Source organism: Galeopterus variegatus, unplaced genomic scaffold (assembly GCF_000696425.1).
Source record: "Galeopterus variegatus unplaced genomic scaffold, G_variegatus-3.0.2 Scaffold4882, whole genome shotgun sequence".
NCBI classification, from domain to species: Eukaryota; Metazoa; Chordata; class Mammalia; order Dermoptera; family Cynocephalidae; genus Galeopterus; species Galeopterus variegatus.
The window spans coordinates 140,504-163,810 of record NW_007730993.1 but is presented as its reverse complement, the minus strand read 5'-3'; the positions used below and the strand labels follow the sequence as shown (position 1 = coordinate 163,810).

At 49.4% G+C, this 23,307-nt stretch overlaps 1 protein-coding gene across 1 annotated transcript in view; it reads right to left on the bottom strand.

Annotated features, from left to right (window-relative positions):
• Window positions 1-23,307, bottom strand: part of LOC103603947 (slit homolog 1 protein) — a gene marked incomplete at both ends in the record, with an annotated part of 161,256 nt that overhangs the window by 9,629 nt on the left and 128,320 nt on the right. The window contains 12 exons of the mRNA XM_008588528.1: window positions 1,789-1,860; window positions 2,670-2,741; window positions 5,064-5,135; window positions 8,115-8,183; window positions 10,303-10,435; window positions 13,001-13,167; window positions 13,537-13,680; window positions 16,398-16,541; window positions 16,726-16,800; window positions 17,423-17,567; window positions 17,713-17,736; window positions 18,409-18,572. Of these exons, the coding sequence (XP_008586750.1) occupies window positions 1,789-1,860; window positions 2,670-2,741; window positions 5,064-5,135; window positions 8,115-8,183; window positions 10,303-10,435; window positions 13,001-13,167; window positions 13,537-13,680; window positions 16,398-16,541; window positions 16,726-16,800; window positions 17,423-17,567; window positions 17,713-17,736; window positions 18,409-18,572 (1,281 nt within the window). The remainder of the gene's footprint in view (window positions 1-1,788; window positions 1,861-2,669; window positions 2,742-5,063; window positions 5,136-8,114; window positions 8,184-10,302; window positions 10,436-13,000; window positions 13,168-13,536; window positions 13,681-16,397; window positions 16,542-16,725; window positions 16,801-17,422; window positions 17,568-17,712; window positions 17,737-18,408; window positions 18,573-23,307) is intronic.

The following is a 23,307-nucleotide window of genomic DNA, read 5'->3' as shown; positions in this document are numbered from 1 at the left end:
CAGTTCCTGCCAATCGTGTGGAGAAGGTGCACAACACAAAACCTACCTCCAATTTTGTTCAAGGAGTAAACGAGACACCATAGATAAAGCACATAATATGGTATTTGACTTAAGCAGATCCTCAAAGAGTGGCACCTATAGCTATCTTATTTCCTCAAGTCTAAGATTGTTAGATTCACCACTGATTTAACATGTTTTGGGAGGTGGGGAGAAACAGTACCATAGTAAATATGCACATCGTTTTAAGATACACTCTGATTTTGAAGATTAAGATGTAAAGAAGGTGAGTCTTAGAACTGAGAAAATCCAGTAAGACTGTTGAGTGAACAAACAAGAAGAGATGCTGGGGACTCCAAAAGGCTCCCTGCTCTGTGTGTGCCTGACCTCTCAGGCCTGGGGGCTGGGGGCGGGCAGGGAGAAGGGGTCGTCCCTCCCACCCAGGGTCCCAACAGAAGCCACTGGTCTCAGCACAGTCCATGTATCCTGCCTCAGCCAGTAGCCAAGAGATGCCAGGAGAGCACACGTCTGCCCCGCACCCAGCCCGAGCTCCGGGATTAGGAGGCCCTGCCACAGCCCAGTGCTGCTTCTCTTCCTCATTGTTTTATACGGTGAAATATACATAACATAGTATTTGCCATTTTCTCCATTTTAAGTGTACAATTCAGTGACTTTGATTACATTCAGTGCTATGCAACCATCACCACTATTTTCAAAACTTTTTCATCACCCCAAATAGAAACTCTGTACCCATTACACGCCAACTCCCCGTCCCCTCCGCCCCCAGCCTCCAGCGGCCACCATTCTACTTTTCATCAGTTCTGGGTGCCTCCTATCAGTGGAATCATACAATATTTGTCCTTTTTTGTCTGGCTTATCCCTCCACCCCCAGCCTCCAGCGGCCACCATTCTACTTTTCGTCAGTTCTGGGTGCCTCCTATCAGTGGAATCATACAATATTTGTCCTTTTTTGTCTGGCTTATTTCACTTAGCATGTCTCAAGCTTTATCCATGTTGTATGTATCAGAACTTTATTAATTTTTATGGCTAATATCCCGTTGCATGTATATACTGTATTTTGTTTATTCTGTCATCTGATGGACACAAGTTGTGTCTACTTTTGGGCGATTGTGAATAATGCTGCAATGAACACTGGTATACAAGTATCCGTTTGAGTCCCTGCTTTGGGGTACGTACCCAGGAGTGGAATTGCTGGGTCATGTAGTAATTCTGGTTTTTGAGGAATCAAGCCTATTGCTTTTAAGCAATCCTCATGGCTCTGCCAGCTACATGGCTGTGGAAGCAAATCTATGTCATTTACACCACCTCTTGGAGGTAGTACATTTCCAGGGATTATCCCCCACTGTGTGACATTGGAGGCATAATACTGGTGTCGTGCTTAAGAGTATCTGCTTTGGAGTCAGAAACTTCACCACCTCCCAGCTATGCAACTTTGGGCAAGCTTCTCACTTTTTCTGGGCCTACTTCCTCGTGTGTAAAAGGAGAGTAACACTACCCACGTGGTAGGAGGGCCGTCAGGATCCCATCAGCTGATGATGGTCGTTGCTACCTTTACCACTACTTGGGAAGAATCGTGCTTCTACCTCATTGTGGTGCTGATGAGCCACTGAATGGGTAAGAGTCCAAGAGGTTGCACATGGGAAGTTCACAAGCTTGATTTCAGGATAAAAGCAACAAAGTGCTGACAAACTCAGGAGGAACAGTCTTCCTCAGAATCCAAGTTTGGTTCAAATCCAAAGAGGCCCAGAGAATTGGGCTGGAGTTACTCACAGGTGAGACAGCGAGGTCACGTCTGCAAAGATGCCCTCTCGGAGGGTGGAGATGTCGTTGCCGTGGAGGGACCTGCGGAGAGAGGAGGCTGCTGGTGCCTTATCAGAGACAGAAAGGGGAGACCTGCTGAAGGACAGGCCCAACTCTCTGCTGAGAGGGACATGCCCAGCTTATCCTTCAGACTCTGGTCAGGGCTATGAGGAAGACGGCCCCAGCAGAGACCCTGCCCTGCTGGCCACTGGGAAGGAGGGGGGAGCCCTTAATACTCTAGGTAGACCACCCTGTCTCCCAGTCCCTCAGAGGACTTTTTTTGCTGTGATAAATAACTCAAGCTCTGTGTTTATATCACAAATTGGACACGTGCACCTGAGCGCCCTCCCTCGCTTGCCCAGAGAGACTAAGAGGGAGGGGCTTCTTGGTAAGGAAGTTATTAGGGCCAGCCATCGGTCAGGGGTGGGAGAATGTCACCTGGCCCCTGGTGGGGCTGACAGGGGGCTTTGACCACAAGGCAAAACCTCACAGAGGGAATTCTTAAAGAAGATTCAGAGATCTTTGCAAACAAACATTTTCAATCTGAACGGAAGTCTCATATGCAAATGAAAGGCCACCTTATCATGGACAACCCCCCCCCCACCGCCACACACATATACACCACAAACTCCACTTCAGGGTTACAGCACTCCCATTTCTCAGATTGCTTCCCATCCATTACTTGGCTTCTGCAAGGGGCTTGAATGAGTGTGTCCTGTACTCCCACCACTGGACATAGCATTGGCCCTGCTGGGGTCTCAGATATGGGGACATTTCTGCCCACGGGGTGGGTGGCAGGGCCCAGGGGCGGGGGGTGGTTTCCTGGAGGAATGAGGAACAAGGAGACTTACAGCAGGCGCAGGGAGCGGAGCCCCTGGAAGGCCAGAGGAGGGATGCACTGCAAGGCGTTGTAGCTGAGGATCCTGCGGGCAGGACAAAGGACGGGGGGAGGGCATTGCATTAGCGGTCCAGGCCCCTGCAGGCACTTCTGCCATGCAGGACGCAGAGGGGCTTCCGCTCAACAGCCCCCTCCTGCTCTCTAGGGAAGCAGACAGCGGATGGGAACAGTGGCATGCCCTGGCTCTGCCCTTATTAGCTGAGAGCTCCTGGGCATGTCCCCCAATCCCATCCACCTCAATCAGTTCCCTCAGCTGTAGAATAGGGACAAAAATTATGCCAACTTGAGAGGGCTCTTCATGGGTTAAATGAGACAATCTAGGTGGAGCTCCCAGCATAGTGCATGGCTCCACATAAACCCTTGACAAAGAAGGTTTGCTGCTCCTACAACTGGGAATGTTCCCTCCTGGACACTGTGCAGCCAGGGGCATGGGCGGTGTCCTGTGAAGCTGTCATGTCTCAGCCCATCACTCCCAGGGCAGACAGGTGAAGTCCAGGCACATGTAATAATGAACCATTAGGAAGAAGGGACTGTTACTACCCCCATCTTACAGATAAGGCAGCTGAGCTTCTGAGAGGTGATAGAACTTCCCGGGGGTCATATTACAAAGTTATTAAGGGTGTTTCATTAAAATTCTCAATTTCCAGAGCCCACAGATTAAACCACTGTCCCAAAATGCTTCCAAATAAATGAATCCATCCAGCGTAGATGGGTAGATAAAAAGGGAAATGATACTTGAAACAGCCCCACACTGGAAACAACCCAAGTGCCCATCCACAGACGGATGGACGAACAACTGCGACACACCCACGCAATGGGATACTGCTCAGCAATGAGAAGGAAGGGACCCACAACATTCCTGTTGTGATTCCATTCTTGTAACATTGTAGCGAACACAAACTAACCCACAGTGACAGCAGATCAGTTGCCTGGGGCTGGGGGCTGGGGGAGGCAGGAGGAGGGGTTACCCAGGGTACTACTCCTGACTGTGATGATGGTCTCCTGGGTGTGTCCCTGGGTCAAAACTCATCAATTTCTGCACTTTAAATATGTGCAGTTTATTGCATATTAATTATAACTTGATAAAAATATTTTAGAAAAATAATGAGAAATGAGACATTCATATCACAGGAAAAGGCTGTTTTCCTTGTGGCTGTCAGGATCACTTAGACCAGGATTTCTCAACCTCAGAACTATTGACAATTCTTTGTTGGGTGGGGGGTGCTGTCTTGTGCATTGCTGGATGTTCAACAGAATCCCAGGCCTCTACCCACTAGATGCCAGGAGCACCTTTCCCCCAAGTTGTGACAACCAAGAATGGCTTCAGACATCCCCAGATGTCCCCTAGAAGGCAGGATCTGCTGGGTAAAACACAGTCCTAGATCAAGGCAGCTTCACATGCAGGCTCACTGGGACCCTGAGGGCCCTTCCAAGGCTAAATGTCACCAGGAAAGAGCAATCAAGTCACTAGGTTGTCATGAAGACTGTGAAATGGGAACTGGTTGACTTGCAGATCCTTGAGCAGCTCAGTGCAGGTGGGTGGCCCAGCATGAGTGCTTCACGACCTCAGCCCACACTCTGCCTCTGGAGACTGGCTGAGCCAGCCCCTTTCTTTGAGGGGCACTGGCTCTGCTGTTTTATCACGGTAGAGCCTTGGGAAAACCCCTGAAGTCCCTGATGGATTATCTGTAAAATGAGGTGTTGGGAAAGTGAATAAGATACACTCTTAAGCACCAGGCAGATGGAAAGGATGTTTGTTCATGCATTCTGACCAACTGCTCGGAATCTAATTAAAGCCTGCATTGAATATCTTAGAATATGGGCACAAAAATGTTCAGTCACTACTCACCACAGTCCCAACTGGAAACAACCGTCAATAGTAGACTGGCTAAGGAAAGTGTGGCATGTTCCTACAGAGGAACGCTACATAGCAGGGAAAACGAGCAGACCGCAGCTTCACACGACATGAACGGATCTCGCACACAAAATGTCAGCAAAAGAAGCCAAGTATAAAAGAATATATCCTACATGATTCAATTTATATAGGTTAAAAATGGGCAAAATTAAACTATATTGTTTAAAACGCATATGTAGATGGGCAGTACTATTAAAAAATTCACGTAAGTGATCATCACAAAGTCAGAGCAAGGGCTACCTCAGGGTCGGGGGACTAATGATCAGGAAAGAACAGGGGGGCATTTTGGGAAGCTGGCAGTGTTCTATTTTTTGACTTAGGTACCTACATGAGGCTCACGGGCCCGGCGCACTGTCCGGTGGGCCGGGCCTGGGAAAGTGTCAGCAGCCATGGCCTGAGTGACCCCGCCCCATGACCCCTGCTGGGACTCACAGCGTGGTCAGCTGGCTCATGTTGGTGAAGGAGGAATTGCTTAAGGAACTGATCTTGTTGTTACTCAGGTCCCTGGAAAAGGCAAAAGCATTGTAAGTTCAGAAAGAAAGAACCACTCAAGCCTGGCTCACCTTCTCGGGCTCCTTCCCCTCCCCGACTCTGCCCATGGCCTCCCCCAGCCAGCGGGCCAGGACTCGCACCAGCTCAATGGTGGGGGTGCGGTGGGGTGGAGAGGAACACGTGGTTCACGGTTTGCGATTAGCTAGAGCCCCACTCTGCTCCCTGAACTCCCTCCACGTCCCCAGGGCTTCCTCGCCACCCCCCATCCCTCCTCAAGCACAGCCCACCTCTTGCCTCCCACCTCGGAAATGCTCCCACCGAATGCCCGAGCCACCTCCCAGCTGCCAGATCTACGGCTCTCTCCTGTCTCTCTTGCTAGCACTCTACGTGCGCTAGTTCACTAGCCCTCCCACCTACCCTATGAGGGAGAGAGTAAACCTGTTTGAAAAAGACCCAGAGTCTCAAGTGATTAAGTAACTCATCCAGGGTCACCCAGCTGGTGGGAGGCAGAACCAGATTCAAGTCCCAGGTCACTGCCATGTGTTCTCCAAGTCGCCCCGTAGCACCTGGCACAAGTGGCCACCTGCCCCTCTTCTCAGAACTCTCACCTCCCCCGTGTGTCCTCGCACCCCAGCTGTCTTCCACGCTGCTCCTGCCTCTGTGCCCTCATTCTCACCCCACCCCGAAGTGCGGGGATCACTAGGGCCCCATCCTTGCTCCAGTTTAGTCCACTCTGGGTGCCCTCGGGTGCCCCTGGCTTCGCTCACCATCCTGTGCTGACAGCGCCCTCCTCTGTGGCCCCAGCCTGTCCTTTCTCATGAGTTTCCCTCCTCCTGATGTCCCACAGATGCTGGAACTCAAGTGCACATCTCGTGCTTCCTCCCACGCCCATTGCCCCTGCTCCACCCGCAGCAGCCCAGAGACGGCCCTGCCCACACCTCCACTCCTCTGAGCCATCTCTGGCCTGTGCCTCTGATCACCTCTCCCATCTGTCCCTCCTCCTGTGCTTCTGCTTATGTCCAGCCTCACCCGTCCTCCTGGTTTCTGCCTCAGACTCTGACTCATCTCTACCCACAGCTTTGCCCCTCTTGACCCATCTTCCATGGGGGTGGGCACCACAGCAAGCTTACCATGACACAAATCTGACCAGGTCACTTCCCTACCAAGAAACTCGCAGTAACTCCCGCTTGCCTAAAATGTGAACTCCAGGCCCTCTAGCCTGGCACCTGCCAGCTGCTCCTGGGCTTGCCCTTCCCTCCTGTGTCTTCCCCCAGGCCTTGCAGGCTTTGGATTTACTAAACTCCCTGAAAATCTCTGAGCATACCACACGTCTGTTCCCTATGCCCACCGTGAACTCTGACTTGTTTTCTAAGATGCTCCTCTCCCTCAGATCCCCACCCTGAGTTCATCAAGCTCTGCTTTGAGCCACAGACCTAATCTGCATTTACCTTGTTGGAACCCTTATCACTCCACACGACTTCCCCGTGCTCCCATTCTGCTCTCCTGCATCCTCCCTAAGCCATGACTGCCGGCGGGGGAGGGCCTGTGACTTGGGGGTCTTCATATCCACCCACTTCCTGCAGCTCTTGGCTCAGGAAATATTTATAAAATGCAACAATGTGCCCTGCCTTCACCTTCTCCTTGTAAACTCTCCTCTAACTAACCTCATTCAAATCGTTCCATTGTTTTTAGAGATATACTAGGGGTCTTCAAAAAGGTCACGGAAAGGTTTGTATTATCTTCTAATTCCTCTTTCCATGAACTTTTTCAAGTACCCTCACATTGTACTTCACTGAACATTTACTACACTTGGTGGTCCTTCCTTGTGATGAGGAGGTGGTGGTATGTTAGCCCCCAAGAGGCAGTTTCACAGCAAGAACCAGCCCGACATGAGTCCTCTTTCCCTCCTTTCCTCCCCAAGTGTATCTGAGCCACTAATGGAGCTGCCTCAGACTAGACCAAAGAAAGTTTTGGGGAAACTTGCAGTATTAAGTCCTTTTCTTTGGTGACTCTGTCACCAGCCACCAAATTACTCCACCCATCCCCATTGGAACGTTCAAAACACATTTGCTAGGTCATGAAGCAAAGACAGAAAATTGGAACTTCAAAACTCCGTCAACCAGCGTGACTCCAAGTAGCCATTCCTTGAAATGAATGTTACCAGTCTAAAAGGAACCTGTGCCAAATGTAATCCCCTAAGTCACTAAACGCAGAGCTGAGTTTAACTAGCACTGTTTTCACAGCTAGACTTTCTTAATGAAGGAAGCAATACATTGATTTACAGCCTGGTATAAGTTCCTTATCTAATTAAAGACCTATAACAAACAGATCTTGGGCTGACACTGGGCCATAGACCACACTTTGAGTAGCACTGCCCCAAGCCACACTAAGATGGAATGCTTTCTGGACTTCTTTTTGGTAGAATCTGGCCAATGAGCAGATAAAGACAATTGAAGTGAGGTGCTAATTAGAACGGAAGGCTAAGAGGAGCTGAGCTTATTGTCCTCAGGCTTATTTTGTATATTCCCAGGGTGAAATGTGGAAATAACAGAAAAGCAGATGTCAACCTCAAAGAAATGTACATGTGTTACAGATGTATGAGTATTTTGGTAGCTGCCATATTTCATATTTGGTTTGAGGGCCAAGAATAAGTTTTCTATCACCCTCTACTTGTGCCCTGGCTCCTGTCTTTGCAAGGATAACCCACCTTAACAATAATGATCAGCCTAGAGGAGGGTCTGAGGCGATGGTGTGTGCAGTCAGACAGGGTCCCACCCAACAGTGCCTGGAACCATGCAATTCCCAAGCAGGGCCACTAGGTGGCAAAACAGCTCTATGCACAGACGTTCCCAGGGCGAAGGGGGAAGTGAAGGGGAAAAAAAAGGCATCTGCCCCGTAAGTAGGGTCTGTAGGAAATTCCAAGAAAGCTGGACCTGTGTTGGCTAGAGGCCAAAGGCCCTCCTGTCCTCGGAGGCTGGCCTGGATACTCACACGAGCTGCAGGTACTTGAAGGTGGACAGCTGCCCCGGAACCAGCGTGAACTGATTCCCGTCCAGATAGCTGCAGAGAGGACACAGCAGTGTTAGTGCCCATCTCGCCTCTGGCCATGGCCCCACGCTGAGGAGAACCTCCCCTGCAGCCAGGGGCTTCCCACTCATCTCCTCTCCTACATGTCGACCACACAATTGGCCCAGAATTGTTTATTAAAGGAAAAACAGGAAAATATTTAAGGCCATTTGGGTAGGTGCCATCCAAAGAACTTGGTAAATGCCACTAGGACATGAAGCCTCTCCTGGTTTCCTTCCTGTTCCCTGACTCGCCCTCTCAGCCCCCTCCTTGCCCATGGGCACTAACACGCCCCCTGCCTTCATCCCCTGCTCTGCTCTATTCCTGGCCAAATAGATCTGATCTGCATGTTAATGCCTCTTAGGCTCACTTGCCAGGCCCCTCACCAGCTCCCAGAGCTCCCTCTCTAACTGCTTCCCATGGAAGCCTCTGACCCAAACATGCCCAAACCAGCTTCCCCTAATTCCACCAGCTCCGCTCTATGTTCCTGCCCACATAGGCTCCGAACCCCGATGTCGTTTCTCCAGCTCCCTCTGCAGCCACTCCCACAACCGCTGGCTTCTCCTGCTTTGGTTCTGCTCTCACACCACTCCCAGCCACACATGTCACCTGCCTGGGCTCTGCAGCAGCCTCCTTCTGTTCTCCCCACCTTGGCCTCCCCTCTGGCTCCCACTACATACACCAGTATCCAAGTCATCATCCTTAAAACCAAGCCCACCAAAAATCCTCCTAAGCCCAAAGCTTCCCAAAGTTCCCATTTCTACAACTTCCCTCCTCCCCTCTTCCCCAGCCATCCTCGCCTCCGGACTGGAAGTTGCTAGACAGTGATCCAAGTGCCAGGTGCCGACACAGGACCCCCACCAACTGCAGCCCGCAGCATGGCTCTCCCCCACCTCCCAAGGATCCAGAGAGCAGCAAAATCAGGGCTTTACTCATCCTTACCCATGGCTCTGTGTCTTACAAGGTGACTTGCCACCTGTCTCACTGTAAGGATCCTTGCAGCAGCCCTTGCAAATACACCTGAGTGGCCCCATTTCAGATATAGGAAACTGAGGCTTAGGAAAGGCAAATGATTTTCCCAGACTCTAACTTCAGCATCCACAGTCAAAGAAGGCAGGCTTCCCCACCGACTCATTATTTCCAGGGCTGCTCTGAGGCACCGAGGAGAAAACTGGGACACATGAGGTTTGCAGAGCACTAACACTGCAATGGAAAACTGGGCAGAGGATGGGGAAGGTAAGTCACAGGAAAAGCCTGTGGTGGTTGATGTGCCTGTGAAGAATGGCCAGCCTTGCTGGCAATGAAAGACATACAGATGAAAACCTCGTGCACTCACCATGGGGAAGAGAAAAGCTCAGCTATGGAGGCCTGGAGGGATCAATGCCATGGGACAGGATGACCAATGCAAGCAGTCAGGATGACCAAATCATTTCATTTAGAGGGGGCTGGGGAAGAAGCCCCAGTGCCAGCCCTGTTTGCCATGTGCATTTACATCCACACCCTCACGCGAGCTCAGATGAGCACCGCAGTACTCAGCGTGGACGCAGGAGGTGGGAAGGCCACTTTCGCACATGGTCAGTGGCAGTGCAAAGGACACAGCTTTTCCTGGAAGGCCCTCAGGCCAAAGGGGGCGAGTGTCATGAAAACTCACTGCTCATTGACTAGAGGTGTCACTGAAGGGACATTCACCTTGGTGCTATTTATGACAGTAAAAAATTGGAAATAACTTAAGGGGATTTGTTATATGGATCATAGCAGGTTCATGTGAAGAACATTATGTCACTTGTAAAAAAAATCCCACTGTGAGAGTTTTCATGAGCGACAGCAATGCTCGTGAGATGTTAAGTGGGAAAAGTAATGTTATTCCTTATGTTAAAGGCAGAGCTTAGTTTAAAGGGATGATGCACTCGCCGCAGGGACTGTGTGTCATCAGATGATGCAGAGGGAGAATCAAAGGGAAGCTCAATGCCTTCTGCAAAGCCCTAACCCCAGCTGTTAGTCAGCTGACACCTGCTCTTGGTCACCTGCCCTCCCCAGCCCTCCGCCCCCAAAATGCCCCCGCTGTTCCTGCGCTGTGGACACACGTGGGGGTGCGGGGCCCCCGGCTACTCACAGTTCTGTGACGTTCTTGGGGATGCCCTTGGGCAGGGTCCGGAGGTGCTTGTTGCTGCATCGGACCACAGTGTCCAGGCAGGCACACTCCTGGGGGCACTGCGGGCGGGGCAGGCAGCCCCCCTCCTCCTGGCCTGGGGAAGAAGGCATGAAGCCCGGTCAGGGAGGGGGCTCCTGCAGTAAGGGCCATGCTCCGGGGCCCCTCAGGACAGAAGCCCCTCTCTGAAACTACCTTGGCTGCCAGTAAGTCTCTGTTTTGCTACACACCTGTCCCCCTACCCACCACCACCAGGGACAAAGCCCCCTGGAGAGTTTTGAGGATAAAATAGGTCTTGGTCAACCTCTTCTACCTCAGACCCAAGATGGACCTGGGCAATGCAGGGAAGGAGGGTGGCAGCCACTCCTACAACTGCTGGACACTTTGTCAAACATCACTTCCTTCACAGTGCGGTAGTGGGGTATCAGAATCGCCCCCCAGAATGCAAGTACCATGGGGACAGAGATTTGTGTCTCTCTTTTCTTTCTTCTCTGTTCACTGATGGAGCCCAACACCCAGTTCAGTACCTGGCACATGGCTGCCCTTTGAATAGATCAGATGAATGAATGAATGAATGAATGAATGGATGGATGGATGAATCTCCATTTTACTGAGATCTGGAGAGGTTAGATGATTTGCTCAGGTCATAAAGTTGGTCAGAGGCAAAGTGGGGCAGAATCTGAGCTCTTGCTAGCACAACATCCCTTCACTGACTCATTCATTTATTCATAAATGTTACTGAGTACCCTCTGTGTGTTTTGCTTTCTTCGGATTGGGTGCCGAAGGGATGATAAGGACAGCACGGTCAGAGTTGTTGAGGACACTCAGAAGCAGGTAGCATGTACTCCCTGGAGATAGTGACTGTCAGTTACAGAGGGCCGGCAGCATGCAGACACCACACAACAAGTAAGGACGAACTCAATGAATCCTCAAAACATCTCTCTAGAGGGTGTACTACTATTAGCCCATTTTAGAGATGAGGAAACTAAGGGCAGAGTGGTTAAACAACATGCCCAAGGTCCCCATCTGGAAGAGGTGGTACCAGGACTGGAACCCAAGCATGCTGCCCCCTCGCCCACTGGGCTCTACTGCCTCTTAGCAGCAAAATCTCAAAATTGTCTGCATCCTTTCACTTGCAGGAAGTTATTCTAAGGGGAAAAGTCTCACGTATACATAGAGAGTTATCTAGAAGGATGTTCCTGGCAGCATGATGCGTAAGAGCAGAGCTCTGGGAGTTATCTAAGTGCCATCAGCAGGGGCTGGTTCCGTCAACTGTCATGCCTCCAAACAATGGCTGTCATGTTGAAAGGTTTTCACAGGTGGCACTGTGAGACCCTACGTGTGTCACATGCACGCACGTGAACACACAGCAAAGATTTGGATAGCCACAGAGTGAAATGTTGACAGGAGTCATACAGGGTCAGGGAATGGGGTCTGGGGGGTGGGACACATTGGTGATCTTTCTGTTCTCCTTCTGGATTGTCCTCTGTTGTTGTTTTTAAGGGATGATGATGCATCACTTTTGTAATAAGAAAAATAAAAAGAAACTATTTCTTGGAAAAAACTATGCTTTCAAAGGATAGTGAATGGCATGAGAAAATGCCTAAAATATATAGCTAGGTTAAAAAGATCAGAATTAAATAAGACAACCAAGCTATTATTATATGAGTTGATATAAAAATATCTACTGCATATGAATAGTATGGAGATTTTTTTTTAATTTTAAAAGTTAGAAGCAAAATTGCTCTTAGAGAATCCATTGATTTTGTTTAGGAAAATACCCTGCTGGTCTTTCTTGGTGCATAAGTTGAAGGTCCCCCCTGTATCACCCTCCCCTCCACATGGCCTGGATGGGCCAGCCTGAGAGCAGATCTACCCTCTGGAAGCCCCCTGGAGAGAGGGCAGCAGGCAGCTGAGGAAGGAGACGACAGGGGAGAAGGAAGGTGCCCTGGCACCAAGAAGGAGAGGAGGACTGGGAGCCGATGTCAGCCAAGTCCCTGTGGCAGGGGGTGTGGAGGAACTCTCAGGGACAGGACATCTGGGCTGAGATGCAGCCCTGCTCTGTCACCTGCAGTAAAAACCTGCTTCCAACAGTGACCTTGGGTGCATGAGGCTCTGGAGAAATATAGACGGAACAGGGCCACATCCTATTCTCGGAGGGGAAGAAGGGAGTGGCCACAGGGGAGAGATTGAGAATTCAGAGGAAACAGGACATTGGAGCAAGACGTGATCAGGGTTTCCCACATATGGGGGATGTAGGAGGGTCCCATTGTATGTAAGTGCAGGGTGACCCCGTAAGTCTGAAGCACTTAGAACAGCCAGGAGGTGGGTCTCCAGGTTAAATGCACTTATATAAAGAAAATACACTAAATTGTCAACTGATTTTCTCAAGTGATGGGATAACAGGTAATGAGTATTTCCTTCTTTTATCCATATTTTCCCATTTTTTTAATAATAAGCACATGATTGCTCTTACAACCACACAAATAATACTCCCTGGGCAGGGTGTCTCCTCGCTCTCCCCATAATCAGACCCCCCCCCACCTCAGGGGCATGTCAAGGGGTTCTGCCTGCCCACTCCCCATCCTTCTGACCTGCCCCATCCCCTGACACTTGGACCCAGCGAGCCCTCTCCCCTGCCACCCAGGGGCCCACGAGTTACCTTCCTCACACCTGAAGTCAGGGAAGGCCACGTCCTGCAGAGGAATCTGCCGCAGGAAGTCTGGATTCTGGCACCGTGGGTTCCCTGTCACAATCTTCCTCTTTCGCAGCCAGTCACCCAGCCAGGCCAGCTGGCAGTTGCAGTTGAAAGGGTTGGCCAGGAGGTTTCTGGAAGAGGGAGGCCACGTGACCATGAAAACACACTGCCAGTCTCAGTTGTGCCTGCAAAGCCCTCTCCTGTCTTGTCACCACTGCAGGATCTGTCACATACTGGCCACGCAGCCACCTGACCCTCTTCCCCAGATAGCCAACCATGAACAAGGGGATTGGCTTTTGGGATTAGAGGCAGGACTCTCAAGTGGTGGATCCCAGCTTTCAGCAAAACGGGAGGACCCACACACACATCCCCTGGGTGAGCTCTTTAAAAGGAACCACCCAAGGAGACCATCCCCTTGGGATGGCAGGTGGTGTTGTGGGTCCAGATGGCTGCTTCCAGGGCCGCATGCCTGCCTGGCCTCCGTCCGAGGTGAGACTTACAGCGTGGAAAGGGACTGCAGGGTGTCGAAGGCTCCGGGCGAGATGGTGGTGATCTGATTGTCGTACAGCGAGAGCAGCCGGACGTTGCGCAGGCCTGTGAAGCTGTCGTTGTGGATGCAGCTGATGCGGTTGTTCCTCAGCATCCTGGGGACGAGCAGCAGTGAGAGAGGAGGGGACAGCCCCTCACTGGGAAGGGACTGCAGGGTGTCGAAGGCTCCGGGCGAGATGGTGGTGATCTGATTGTCGTACAGCGAGAGCAGCCGGACGTTGCGCAGGCCTGCGAAGCTGTCGTTGTGGATGCAGCTGATGCGGTTGTTCCTCAGCATCCTGGGGACGAGCAGCAGTGAGAGAGGAGGGGACAGCCCCTCACTGGGCCCTCCCAGCAACCTGCCTGTGTCATGGCTTTGCCCATCCCCATCTAGTTCATAATTCTCTTCTGGAGGCACAGAGCTGGGAAACACAGCACCGCAGGACCATCGGAGGGAGAGTTCTGCACACCCGAGATCACCTCCAGACGCTCCTGCCACTGAGATGACTCACGGCTCTGTCCCCTCCTCTCATCCCATTGTCACGGCCCCCTGCCAGCCTTCACCTTCGCTCCCTGGATGCCTGGTGGCTCTCCCCATCACCAGACCATGTTCCACATCAATGCCCAAGAGACTTTCCTAAAACCTAAATTGGGTCACATCACTCTCCAGCTGAAAGCCCATTAACGGCTTCCAAGTTGCCCACAGAACCATATTTAAACTCTTTCCTGTGACCTGCCAGACCATGTCCACTTAGCCCCAGACAATCTCCTCAGCCCCAGCTCCTGCCCGCAGCACATACAGACCGGTTCCCGCTCACTGGCTGAGCGAGGTGCGGGAGAAACACCGAGGGTTGCGATCCCGTTGCCGGTCCCGGTCCGGTACGGGCGCGACACCGAGGGTTGCTATCCGTTGCCGGTCACGAAAAAAGACAAAAAGAAAAAAAAAATGTATCTGTTGTTTATGATCCACATTAAACTTTTTCATAATTGTTTCCATGTGAATTTTTACAGCTCTAGCAGGATTGCCTACTAATGTAAAGTTAATATTGTTATTATACTTAAGCATGTCTATCGTTCATGTTTCTATCTATTCAAATTTCTGGTTATAGTTCTTCCACAGTTAGTAATTTTCCTGAAGTATAGTATTTAAGAATAAAATGAAAAGATGCATACATTTAGAATCCCATTTTGTAACAAGAGACAAGCTCAGATGATCCAGAGAGATGGCCAAACAATTGAATTCACAATAATAAAACTTTAAATGTCTTAAATTAAAAAAATAAATAAAAATCTGTATTTCATTTATATAAGATGTATAAGTCCTAAGGATTACTGTATAGCACAGTGCCTATAATAGACAATCCTGTATTATATACTTAAAAATTTGCCAAAAGTGTAGATCTTATGTTAGGTGTTTTTATTATACTACTAATTACAATAACAAATAAAGGGGGCAGAAGGAAACTTTTGGAGGAAATGGATTATGTTGATGGCATAGATTGTGGTGGTGGTTTTTTGGATATATACATATCTGTATGTATGCATATATGGGTACGTATGTGTATACAGGTGTGTGTGTGTGTGTGTCTCTCTCTATATATATAAAAAGACTGCAAGTGTAGTTGTTTGTACCAACACTTAACAGTAGTCATTTCTGGATGGTGGTGAGGTCAAGGGCATTTTCTGCACTGTCACTTGTGTGCTCTTGCTGCCTCTGCTCCAGCACTGGCCCTTCCCCTCTCCTCTGTCCCTATCCTCAGAAAGAACACAAGGGACTGTTTGGATAGCCCACGCCACCCTCGTTCGAAGAATACTAGGCAAGCACAAAGAAGAATGAGGCAGCCCTATAGGAATAGGCTGGAAAAATGGTCATGCTATATTCACAAGTGAAAAAAAGCAAGCTGCAAAACATAGTGCACAATGAAATTCTGTTTCTGTAAGTCAAACAAACAAAAATCCACAGGGAGCCCTGTCACACATTCATCTACATTCCACAAATTCAATGCTATGTGCTCAGAAGACACATCTATACCCTGCTGCACAGCTGGGATTAAAATTGAGCAGGTGGCTTCTAGAGCCACGGTGTCCAACATAGTAGCCCTAGCCACATGTAAGTACTTAGGTTTAAATCAATTACAATGAAATGAAATTCAAAATTCAGCTCCTCAGTAGCACCCACCACATTTCAAGTGCTCCACAGCCACATGTGGCTACTGGATTGGACAGGGTGGACAGGAAAAATTTCCATCACTGTGGGAAGTCTGACTGGACAGCACTGTCTGCTGGACACTCTACCTGTCCACAGGATCATCTGAAGAGCCAGCACTGCCTGGCCACAGAGAGAGGCTCCCTGCAGCCTTCAGGGAGGGGTAGATGAGCCCAGGATCCTGCCAAGCTCCCGGGGTCTGGTCAGCTTTGCCTGGGTTCTGAGTTATGGGATCCCAGCATCCCAGAAATGGTGCCGAAATATCCCTGCTCCCCATCTATACCCACAGAGTCACCTCAGCAAGGTCCCCACCATGGAGCCATCCAGCGCCTCCTGCCTGCAATCATGCCAGCCACTCCCAAACACATGGCAATGGGAAGGGACCTCCAGGAGGGGCCACGTCCCTCCATGCCTCCACCAGGCATCAGCCCCACACCCCAGGGAGCAAGAGAACAGGCCTCACCACAGAGTACAACATTGGATTACGTGTCCTGCAAGCTGGGACTGGGGGAGGAGGTCTCCCACCCTCTCTTCCTTTCCATTTAGTGCATAAACGCCCTCTGTAGCTTGGCTTTGCCCGCCTCTGTCCAGCTGGCCCACCCTGCTCTCCAGCCCCCCCACACTCACAGGGTCCTCAAGCCATCCAGGCCCCGGAACATGCCACTCCGGATGGACTCCAGCTGGTTGGCGGTCAGGTGCAGCTCGCTGACAGAAGCTGCCCCCTCAAAGGCCCCATCTTCGATTTCTGTCACTTTGTTGTTGCTCAGGTTGCTGGGAGGGCAGGCAGCGAGGAGGATGATGAATGGCTCAGGCCCCTCACTTCCTGCACCCAACGGCCCCATGCACGGGAGCCTTTCCCTGCCCCCCCCAGGGGGTCTCCCCTAGCCCCGGTATCTTCCTTCTCCATCCCCGGCCGTCGTCCTGACAGGCTCATTCCTGCCAGTGGGTCACTCACATTTTCTTCAGATGCGTAAGTTTTTTAAACATCCCAGTGGCCTCCAGGATGGAGATCTCATTATTGTTCAGCCGTCTGCGAGAGGCAATGAAGGGAACTCACGACCCATGAATGACAGCCATTAAAGGACCTTCCCAACTGAGAATGTTTGGGACTCAAACAGAGGGGACTCCTAGAAGAATTGATCTGGCGAGGCAAACTGATCCTATCAAAGGAAGGCTGGGCCTAGTACGGGGGGTGAATGGGGGTATTTTTAACATTAAAAATGCCATGAAAATTTACAAACATACATGACAGATGTGTGCAGTTATCTATGTACATGCATACATAGGTGCATACAGATGCAGAAAAATTCATATTTTGAGACAGAGGAAAAAAGTAATAGTTCAAAAACTTTGGAATCATGTTCTCCCTGAGAAGACAAAAGCATCATTGTGCAAAGCCACCCCTGGTTCAGGCTGGAGGCCTGCCCCAGGTGCCAGAGACTGCCTCGAGGGTGTGCAGGGCTGCGACAGAAGCAGAGGGGCCATGGCAGGGGGGGGCTGCTTCCTGCCAAAGCCAGCAGCTGGCAGGCTCCTGACTAGTGTCTCCAGGGTCCCCAAACAGAGCTGGACCACAGGAAAGCCCCAAGTAGGCAGGCCCAGGAGGTTTCATGGGAGCTGGGGGCAAGGGGGGTGTGGCAGGGCGGGGCCCTCACAGCTCGGCCGTGGACTGGGGGATGCGCTCGGGGATCTTGGCAAGCCTCAGGCTGGAGCATTCCACCACGCTGGCCTCACAGCGGCACTTGTGGGGACAGACGACGTCGCTGTTGCACTCGCTGTTCAGCTGGTAATCCTCCGTGCCTGCCACGAGAGGGCGGGGGCTCAGGGGCCCAGGGCAGGCTCCAAGCAGCCTCGACCAACCCAGGGCCTCCCGGGCCCCCGAGCCTGTCCCCACAACCACTGTCAACGCCCCCCAGGCTGGCCTTGGTTGCCCCTGCTCTCCTACCTGGAATGAAGTACTGCTCTTTGGCTGGGGAGAGAAGCAGAAACAGCACGATGCAGGGATCAGCCAGGACTTTCGGGAACAGCCCAGGCCCAACCCCTCTGCCCAGCCCCTGTGGGCAGAAGATCCTACTCCAGAGCACTCGTGCTCCTTGCCAGGGCCAGCGTGGAGGCAGCACCACATCCAATTAAACTTCCGCAAGACGCACTCAAACCACTGGACTCACTTGCAATGGCACGAGGCAGCCACTGTGCTGACTTTACAGACGGGGACAGGGCAGGGGTGGATCTGGGCTCAGAAGCTGATCCACACTGTCCCCAGCTGCATGCTATGTGCACTGCAGTTTCTGAGGCTGTTTCTGCCATCTCAAAGCCTGGAGGAGGCTCCTAGCTCAGTGAGGATGGTTCCCCGGGCCTCCCAAGTGTCTTAATAGGCTTGAGAGCAGCGGCAAAAAAGAGACCTGGCCTGGGAGTGGAGGGACCTGGGTCCTCCCTCTGGGACCTTCAGCAAGCCCTACCTCTCCCCTAGGCCTCAGCAAATGAGGGATGGGACTGAACCACCATTCAGTTCCAAGGCTAGAATCCAGCAAGGGTCCAGAATAACCGAGGACACCCTTGTTAGAGCCCTCCAGAGAATGCCACTGGGTCCCTGAGCAGACTCAAGACAGACAGGTGGGCGGGTGGGGACACGGGCAGCTACCTGAGCACCGGAATTTCTTGCTCTTGATCTGCCCGATGCGCTTGTTGGCGAGGCGCCAGGGGCTGGCACAGCGGGCTCCGCTCGTCTCGATGGGATTGGAGCGCAGGAAGTCAGCCAGCCACTTGAGGTTACAGTCGCAGATGAAAGGGTTCTGGGCCAGATGCCTGTCCAGAGCGGGTAGGTGAAAGATCAGAGGGAAGGGCTGCAAAACTGCTGGACCTCCACCTGGACAGGGCCTTGCAGCCTGCTGGGGCCAAGGCGGCTGCTCATGGCCTGAGGCCCAGGGCTGGCCAGGGGGAGAAAGGGAGGGCGAGGTGTTCCACCAAGGTGCACCCACCACCCACGGAGAAGTCCTGCCAGCACACCGCAGCAGAAAAGGGTCTCTGCAGCCTGGAGCTTTCTGCTGTCCCTGCCATGCTCCCCTTCCAGCTTCATTCTGTCCCTCTCTTTCACCTCGCCCTTCTCTCCCTCTGCCCAGGGACATTTCACAAGCATGAGTCGAGGAAGGAGGGATCTACAGACTGGCCAGAACACCCTTGTCCTTTCATGGGTGAGGAAGCTGAGGCCCGGAGAGGGCAACTGAACACAAGACTGTCAGCACCCAGGCCACAGCCTTTGGGCTTCCCCAGTGACCAGGGGCGCCAGCCTGTCCACTTTCCTGCAGACTCTGGCAGCAGCAGCCTGTCTCCCACAGCCATTCTCCAGAAGGGCAACGGGGCTGGGGTGGCAAGGCTGGCCTGCTGGAGTCCTCAGGCTTCACGTGGCGTCACCATCCCCACCCTCAGCCATAGGACCGGCCCATCCTTGAGCATCTTACAGGCCGACTCTTGACACAAGGAAAACAGAAAACATTACTGAGTAGCCTCTTATTGGAGAACACTCCTATTCTCTTGTGGGCTGCCTGTATGGAGTCACCATCCCCACCCTAAGCCATAGGACCGGCCCATCCTTGAGCATCTTACAGGCCGACTCTTGACACAAGGAAAACATAGAAAACATTACTGAGTAGCCTCTTATTGGAGAACACTCCTATTCTCTTGTGGGCTGCCTGTGTTACCAGCAGGATGAAGGTGATGATGGTGGTGGGAGCAGCGGACAGGTGTGGGTTGCTGGGAGTGGCCACGTGCCGTCTTTCCCATTTGTGGGCCCTCATGACCCTGCGATTCATACCAGCTGCATTTGAACCACCCCAGCAGCAGGCCTGCCCTCCTGTGTTTGGGCCACCATAGCACAGACACAGGACATGACCTGCTTCTGGCTGTCACAACCGATTTGTACCTACAGAACCTGACAGTACAACTGTGGAGTCGTAAATTTAATGGACTTTAGTATTCTAGCTATAGCAAAAGTTGAAATATAACAGTTTTGCTTGTCTTAGATTAAAGAAGCACTTTGTGGGAATGAGTTATATAATTGTCTTCTCTTTAAAAACAGCTTTTCAAGAATTTTGAATTGGCTTTCTTTTCCTCTGTAAGACTTCTCTGTGGCAATTAGAGTATCAAAGTGTATTGGTGCAAAGGGTGACACTGAAGCATGTGCATTAGAGTCACAACTGAAACTCTTTGGGGGCAGATGCTCAACATCATTAGTCATTAGGGAGATGCAAATTAAAACCACAATAAGATACCATTTCACACCCGCTAAGATGGCTATAACCAAAAAGAAAAAAATAGACAAACAATACCAAATGTTAGTAAGGAGTAGAGAAATTGGAACCCTCATAATATCCTGCTGGTGGGAATGTAAAATGGGACAGCCACTTTGGAAAACACTGCAAGTTTATTTAAAAGTTAAACGTAAGTTTACCACATGATCCAGAAATTCTAAGAAAAATGAAAGTATTCGTCTATGCAAAGATTTGTAGGCAAATATTCATAGCAGTTTTATTCATAATGGCCCCAAAGTGGAAACGATCCAAATGTCCATCAGCTGGAATAGATAAACAAAATACAGTTTATCCATACAATGGAAAATTGTTTGGTAATAGAAAGGAGCCAAGTACTGATCCATGCTACAATATGTGTGAACCTCAGAATCATTATGCTAGGCAAAAGAAGTCAGTCACAAAAGACGGCGTATTATATGATTCCATTTTTATGAAATGTCCAGAAGAGGAAAATCTACAGAGACAGAAGTAGATTAGTAGTTGCCAGAGGCTGGGGCTGGAAATGGGGGCTGATTGCAAATGGGCACAAGGGGTTTGGGGGCTGATGGAAATGTTCTAAAATTGGTTTGTGGTGCTAATTGAACTACCCTGTAAATTTACTAAAAGTCATTGAATTGTACACTTAGAATGGGTGAACTTTATGGTAGGTAAGTTATACCTCAATAAAGCTGTTTTTTTTAAAAAAATGTAAAATCTCCTGGAGCAAGTAAAACTGCAACAAAATCAATACTAGACACACGGCACTTGGCCACAGATCTTGGAGCTGTGGACAACTCAGGCAAGATTTGGTGAACTTCAATCTGTCCAGGTTTGACAAAACAAGACTCAGTCAAGGAGTTTAATCACTCAAGGTTGTAATAAGAATATCTGATTATACCTTGGATTTGCATTTCTTTTATTCTTGTTCCAAATTATACTTCACCTGTTAATATATAATAGGCATTCATGAAATTTCACTTTTGCTTTATAGCCTTAACTAATGAGGTTCACTTTTACAGAAAAAGCACAAGTGAGGGGGAAGCTAACTAATTTCTCAGTGGTGGTGAAGAGATGCCTGCAATTATAAATCCTTACTCTGCCAGATGTTCTGCAGCATTATGTGAGTCACGTAACCACCTTCTGCCTCAGTTTCTTCATAAGTAAAGTCAGAGATGATAGAACCCACCTCCATAGGGTCACTGTAAGTACTGAGTGAGATAATACATGTAAACAGTGGCTCACATGAGTCCCTCAATACTCTTCCCCATCCCCAAGGCTTTCCTGTGTGTGGGTCCCTAACCATTAAGTCTCCTTGGTGCATTTCTCTTAGACGTTCTGCCAACTTCTTAAAATAATCCACCTTGTCAATGTCTCCCTGTAACCTCCAATTTCACATACTTGGCAAGGTTTCCCCATGGGGCTCCATCTTCCTATCCCTGGCTATAAGTTAATTAATTAGCAGGAGCTGGGCTGCAGGCAAATGTGCGGGCTTTAATGAGTTTGTCTTTGTGGCTGGCATCCCTGATGACATGCAGAGTCCACAGGGAGCAAGGACTGTACCTTTTATTCAACCTATTTCAAACCTATCCCAGCACCCCGTGCAGATGTCATCTGATGGAGAGCACTGCCTAGGACATATACAGTGGCAGGAATGACAATAACAATAATGGTCATTGTAATATGAATAATCAATGCCCATTAAGTGGGCACCACAGGACCACAAGTCAGCACATCCAGTCAAACTGCAAGCTCAGAATTAAAGATGTCGAACAAAGGAAACCACTTAAGTGCCAAAGTTTAACCACACGCTAGATGAGAAGTTTCCCTATACAGAAGCATCCCAGCTAAAAGATAATGACTCTTTTTGAAAGCATAACCACAACAGTATTATCAATAAAGAAGGAGTATCAGAATTCAAATTATCACCATTTCAGGATCCCTAATGGATTAATAAGTCCATCCACTGAGACCCTATAGCTGTTTTTATTACAAAAAGAGAGACAGTCAGACATCATGTGCCTCCTGGTGGAAATACACAATCCTACCTACAAAGTCGTCTTGCCAAAAAATAAATAAATGCATGAATCAAACCTGAACCTAATCCAATTTTCAATCTATAGGATGCAGAGAGGACAGAGGGACGTGTGAAACTACACCACGGGGATGCAAAGTACAGCCTGTGGGGAGCTCTGCAGAACCATGACACGGAGTCTTCAACAAATAAATTGCCAGGAAAAAAGGAGACAATGAGGACACCTACAGACTAAAAACAACTTATAGGATATGTCAACTGGTCTCAGTCAATTGCATTGCACAGGTCTTATTAAATCCTGATTCAAACAAACTATAAAAGAATTGCATAACATGTATAAGACACTTGGAAATTCAAACACTAGTTAGATATTTTATGATGCTAAGGAATTAGTTGTTCAATTTTTAGATATAATAGTAGTGTTGTGGTTGTTTTTAAAGAATCCTTGCCTTTTAGAGATATGCATGAAGCCTATGTAGATGGCATGTGATTTGCTTCAAATAGTTGGGGTGATATGGACGAGGCGGAGATATAAATGAAACAGGACTGGCCAGGAGTTAAAGCTGGGTGATGAATACTTGGGGGTTCACTGCACTACTTTCAATGGGCTTGGGATTTCAACAATAAAAGATTACAACAAATTACTAGATTTGTTGCTTTCTAATTTTTAATTTATAATCATCATTGTTATTAGTGGATTTAATTTGATGACACTATCAATTGCAAGATGCACTATTATTTTATGCATCAAAAAAGAACAAAATCCTACCAATTAAATGATATGCCATAGATTATAAAATGCATCCCAATTTCAGAGCTATTAATGTAAAAAAACATGTCTTAGAATCATGGGCTATATGAATATTATTGTTATTATTATTAGATTTAATTTGATGACACTATCAATTGCAAGATGCACTATTATTTCATGCATCAAAAAAGAACAAAATCCTACCAATTAAATGATATGCCATAGATTATAAAATGCATCCCAATTTCAGAGCTGTTAATGTAAAAAAACATGTCTTAGAATCATGGGCTATATGAATATTATTGTTATTATTATTATTAACTGTAGACAGCACTTATTCAGGATTTGTGCTGAGCTCTGTAGAAACATCTGTTTTTTTGAAAAAAAGATGACCGGTAAGGGGATCTTAACTCTTGACTTGGTGTTGTCAGCACCACGCTCACCCAGTGAGCTAACCAGCCATCCCTATAT